The sequence below is a fragment of the Seriola lalandi genome, unplaced genomic scaffold (genome assembly GCF_002814215.2).
Source record: "Seriola lalandi dorsalis isolate HSWRI2012SDOR001 ecotype SW California unplaced genomic scaffold, Sedor1 jcf7180002054947, whole genome shotgun sequence".
Taxonomy (NCBI): Eukaryota; Metazoa; Chordata; class Actinopteri; order Carangiformes; family Carangidae; genus Seriola; species Seriola lalandi.
In genome coordinates this window covers 894,125-898,883 of record NW_019525498.1, presented here as the reverse complement: position 1 = coordinate 898,883, position 4,759 = coordinate 894,125, and the positions used below count along the sequence as shown (strand labels likewise).

At 46.4% G+C, this 4,759-nt stretch overlaps 1 protein-coding gene across 6 annotated transcripts in view; it reads right to left on the bottom strand.

The window, feature by feature from the left end:
- Window positions 1-10: 10 nt before the first annotated feature.
- myo6a (myosin VIa) overlaps window positions 11-4,759 on the bottom strand; it is a 111,171-nt gene continuing 106,422 nt past the window's right edge. For all 6 annotated transcript variants that reach the window (XM_087170430.1, XM_087170428.1, XM_087170431.1 and 3 more), the window contains 2 exons: window positions 2,396-2,614; window positions 11-242 (listed from right to left, as the gene is read on the bottom strand). In XM_087170430.1, coding sequence (XP_087026556.1) covers window positions 43-242; window positions 2,396-2,614 — 419 coding nt within the window. In that variant the 3' untranslated portion in view covers window positions 11-42. The remainder of the gene's footprint in view (window positions 243-2,395; window positions 2,615-4,759) is intronic.

The following is a 4,759-nucleotide window of genomic DNA, read 5'->3' as shown; positions in this document are numbered from 1 at the left end:
CACCCCCACCTCCACCTCCACCTCCACCCCACAGTGGCTCCGTCACTTAAACATGCTCTGCAGCATGGCCGTGGCGTAGGTGGGTCGAGCCTGTCGGTTCTCGATGGCGCTGCGGAGGTACTGGATCCCCCCGCAGCGCTCCCAGATCTCCTCGAACTGCCGGGGGAGGATCTCTGCTCCCCTCTTCCTCGACAGGCCCGTCTCCTCCAGACTCAGCTCGCACATCTCCATGTCGTCCTTTCCTGGGGGAGGAAATTTACAGTAGCTCAAGTTTACAAGCAGCTGTTGCACTGTGTGTTTCTTATTAACATGTTTTTAATGAGACAAAATCCTCATTGTTTCTGTTCAATAAATAAAGTGGTGACCTTTCAAAGTTAAAGTCTGGACCATGAGAAACTAGGAATCAACGACGTGATGACGATAACGAGCGCAGTGTTTGTTCTGTAGCTTTAACTAGAAATTAGTAGTTTCAAGTACTTTTGGTCCGTCCCTGCAGGAGACGCCCCGAATCTGAGAGAACACTCAGAAAAACCAAAGGATGCTGGGAAATAAACACTTTAACATGTTCACAGCCTAAATGTTGAGACAGATCTCGGTTACGTTTAGCATGGGGCCCCAGGCTGGTAGGGGGCTGCCGAGGGCCGCCAAACTTTACTCCATAGCAATGTCTCAAAAGGTGGCTCCCTCCCCCTGAAACAACCAATGGACAATTTGCAACGACATCTCAGAAGTAAACCTCCCTAAAGGGGCCCCATTAAGAATAAAAACAAGGGGATCGTGATTGGTTGCTCGTTAGCTAACCAGCTAGCCCCAGCCCAGATGGCCCAGCTCGTCACTTTCCGATACCAAGTCACTGCAGCGCCTGGTCTGCCCTGAAGACGTAGCTGCTCAGAGGTCGTATTATAACCTCAACAATGACTGAAGCTCTTGACAAGACTGGTCAGTAAACAGCTGCTAATGCTAATGTTAGCTATGTAGCAATAGCAAATCTTGCAAGGAGCTCCTTTAAATATCTTCATCTCAGAAGTTTGGACTCGGATGTAAAGTTAAATACAAACTGCAGACGACACTTTTCATCCCCTGAACACGTTCAGCCGTGTGTTGCATTCAGTGTGCATGACTCACCTGCAGCTGTAGAGCCAATAATGAATTTCCAGCAGCGTGTTAGTCGACTCTTATATGAGTTAGTTTCTCACCCACGTACCACTGCTGCTCCAAAATACCAACTGTTCGACTACAGCGGGATCCGTTTCCTGTCTCGGAGCGACGACCACACACGTTTCACATCACACAGCGTCACGGTCTCATAGACCCAGAGCTCGCCACCGTCCCTCAGACGGCTGTAATCCTCTAATAACAGCGAGTCCTGAGGTTTGAACTCATCAACACACAGATGTGAGACAGATGTGCAAACAAAACAACTGTTTGTTTTCTTTGTGCTGTGACGTGTCATTTGTTACAATCTGTGATTTTATAGCTTGTTGTGACGCGAACAATCTTCCCAAACGTGATGACAGGTATCACAAGCTGATGCCAGCAAACAGTTTCCATGGAAACAGTAGAATTTTACTGCTGTAAAATCTCATTTACTGCTGTAAATTACTTAACTTTTATCCCTTTACTTAGGAAACACATGCAACAGCCTTAAGTATCTCCCTCAGCTAAGGAGAAATTAAACCTCAAGTGTTTTGAGAATACTTCCTCCGCCGCTGAAGAAGGTGGAGAGCAACAACACGGGAGACAAATGAAAACTTCATCTCGTGCGTTCAAATCCCACCTCAGTGTAGTTAACGTGAGCACTGGCTCTAATGAGCTCATCTGCATAAACCTGCTTATTGCTTGCTATTGCTGCTTATTAATCCGTCTGAACGGATTCAACACGTCTTTATTGGCGGTAAAACACTTGGGCCGCGTCTCATGATGATGATGATGTAACTCTGATAAAAACTTCATGTCCTGAGCCTCGCTGCGCTGCCTGTCAGATAACGTCACGTACACGAGTCGACACGTCACTGCGCTGCTCTGATCAGAGCTGACAGGAGCTCAACTCCACAGCGCTCATGGGAAATTTCACACACCCTGATGAATGATTCAGAGCGTCGTGTTCGTTACAGCCGGCAGCGAAACCACCTGACTGAGATGATGATGATGACGATGAATACGTTGCCCTGTCACAAAGTCAAACTCCTGAACGTCCATTAAAGCGGTCGATGAAATGTCACTTCTCGTTTCTTTTGTTTCTGTTGATGTCGGAGCCTCCACCTCTCCGTCCCCTCCTCCCTCCACTCTTTCTTCTTCTATGGTCTTTTCTTACTTCCTGTTTTCTGTCCCACATACCTTTCTACCTGTATTCCCCCCCCCCCCCCCCCCCCCCCCAAACAGTGACTGTACTGACCTGCCACCAGCAGGATGGGGTGTTTATCTGGATGCAGCTCCATCTGCCTGGCGATCCAGGGCCCGTCGAAGTGAGCGTACCACCAGCCCTTCTTCTTGTTCTGCGGGTCTTTGTACTGGTCGCCCGGTCGGATGAACGGGATGCGGAAGTAGCGCTGCTGCCGGTTCATCGCCACCTCGTACTGCCGGGCCGGTATGGGCGGGGCTGGGTTCTGCTGGGCTGTTCAGTGGATGCAAAAACAAAAAGTTAGCAAGGTGCATTTTAAGTGATGAGAGCAGCCAATCAGGAGTCAGCGACCATGTTTACATGCAGCCTGGGAACCAGTTACTTTTCAAGAGCCTTATTCCTGTTTTTCAACCTGTGCATGAACTTATGAGAGAGTGCAGACACTGTCCTGCTGAAGGGCCCCTGAGCAACGTACTGTCTGCACCAGCTCCAGCAGAGGTGACGACCTCACACAGGACAAAGGAGAATTTCCCTTCACAGGAAAATCTAAATATTGGTGTGCTGCTTTTAACCGATGGAACATATTTGGAAATTCCAGTTTTCTCCTCGACAGGAGCAGATGTCTGTTTCTTTGTCTCTAAAACTCGTGCAGCTCTACTACAACATCTGGAGACAAGATTAACGAGGGTTTACGTAGAGTACAGTATTTTGGTATGCATGTCAGTTCTAGTAAAGTCCATATTTACGGCTCATTTTAATGAGTTTAAAAAGCTCCTCAATCTACGGTGGCCCTGAGGGGTCAGTGCACTGCAACGAATCGAATACAAATGGAAACAAAACAGAAGCAAAGGAGAAAAAAACACGTATGCTGCAGATAACAGAAACACTGCAACTGATGATGTTTGAAAAAGAGCGAATGTGAATGTGTTTTTATGTTCTGATATTATTGCATTTAGCATTAGCCTTTTATAACTGACAAGGTTGTTCGTCAGTGTTATGTGTCCTCTGGAAACGAGCTGAGACGTAACTTGGTTCTGTTGTTATGTTGGATTTATGTTTGTGTGTTTCCTGTGAATTTCTTCATGTGTCAGTAAAAAGTAAAGAGGCTGACAGTTCACATCTCCATTTATACCTGAATGTCACAACAAAAATTAAAGTTGTGTCATGTTCAAACATTGTTGACGAGGTGTTCAGTGTCCATCAGTTTGTTGTGGGATTCACAGTGTTTCTGTATCTGCAGCAGTTTTTCTCAATTTGCTTGTTTCATTAATTAAAAGTACTTTTTTCTGAAGGAACTGTCAAAACGTTTTGTGAGTTTGTATTTTATCTCTTTGGTTTCCTGAAGTTGTGTTGACTTGTGTCAGTCACTGCATCGTGTTGCCACCATTAACAAGCTAAAGCGTCTGAGCTGCACGGACTTAAAGGAGTTCATCCAAATCACAACTCATCAGTCACGTCACGTTTCCTCATACGTGGTGCAACGACGGGGCGTCCTGAAACCATCTGGGAATTATGCATGAACGCTTCCAGGTCGTAACTGCTCGTTCCCTTTCTCCTGACGTGCAGTGAATGCAGCATTAACCCGGCTCGTCTCTATCCTGCATTATTACTCTTTGATTTCTCCTCCACTGTACTGGAGATGGAGTGAAGCTAAAAACACATAACAGCATCAGTTTACATGCAAAGCAGCTGTAACTGCGCTGCATTAACAGAGCAGCAGTAAACCTGAGTTCTACAGTTGTCAGTACACAGGTGAACACACTGGAACAAGGCTCATGCAAAAACAGAATCCCAAACCAGGTTGAAATATGAGCAAACATCCACTCAGTGGGTTCATTTCCTCTCGCAGGTCCCCATTAACTCTCTGCATGTAAACATTCAGGCCCGATCCGCTGTTCTCAGATCAGGTCTGAATAATGAGCCATTCCCTGGTCTCTGGTCTCTGAGTGCAGTCAGCGAGTCCTGCTGTTAGAGCTGGAGGAGGGTCAGCGGGGGAGGGGGTGGCGGGAGGCGGATCAGCGAGACATGAAGCGTGGCAGATGTTTATGAAGGCGAGCGGCGTCCTCATGAGAAACAACAAACATACAGAATTTGCATCTTTCTACGAAGTGGAGCGTAAGATCAGGATCTACAGAGATCGAGGAAGTTTCTCTACGTGATGAAGCTGAAGCTCGTTGAATCATAAACATTTTCATTTTAACAAGGATTTTATCTTGTCTTCACTTTTATTTAAAGGTCCCATAGTTCAAACATCTTCTGTGTCTTATTCAAAGTGTTGATTCATCAGAAGATATAAAAACCATCTCAGTGTAGTTTTACATCTCCTCTCTCAGGCTTCTCTCTGCAGCTCTAGTAACAACAGGTCGGTGAGCCAATCAGAAGAAAGGAGGCTCTGAGCCTCTCTTCTGATTGGCTGAC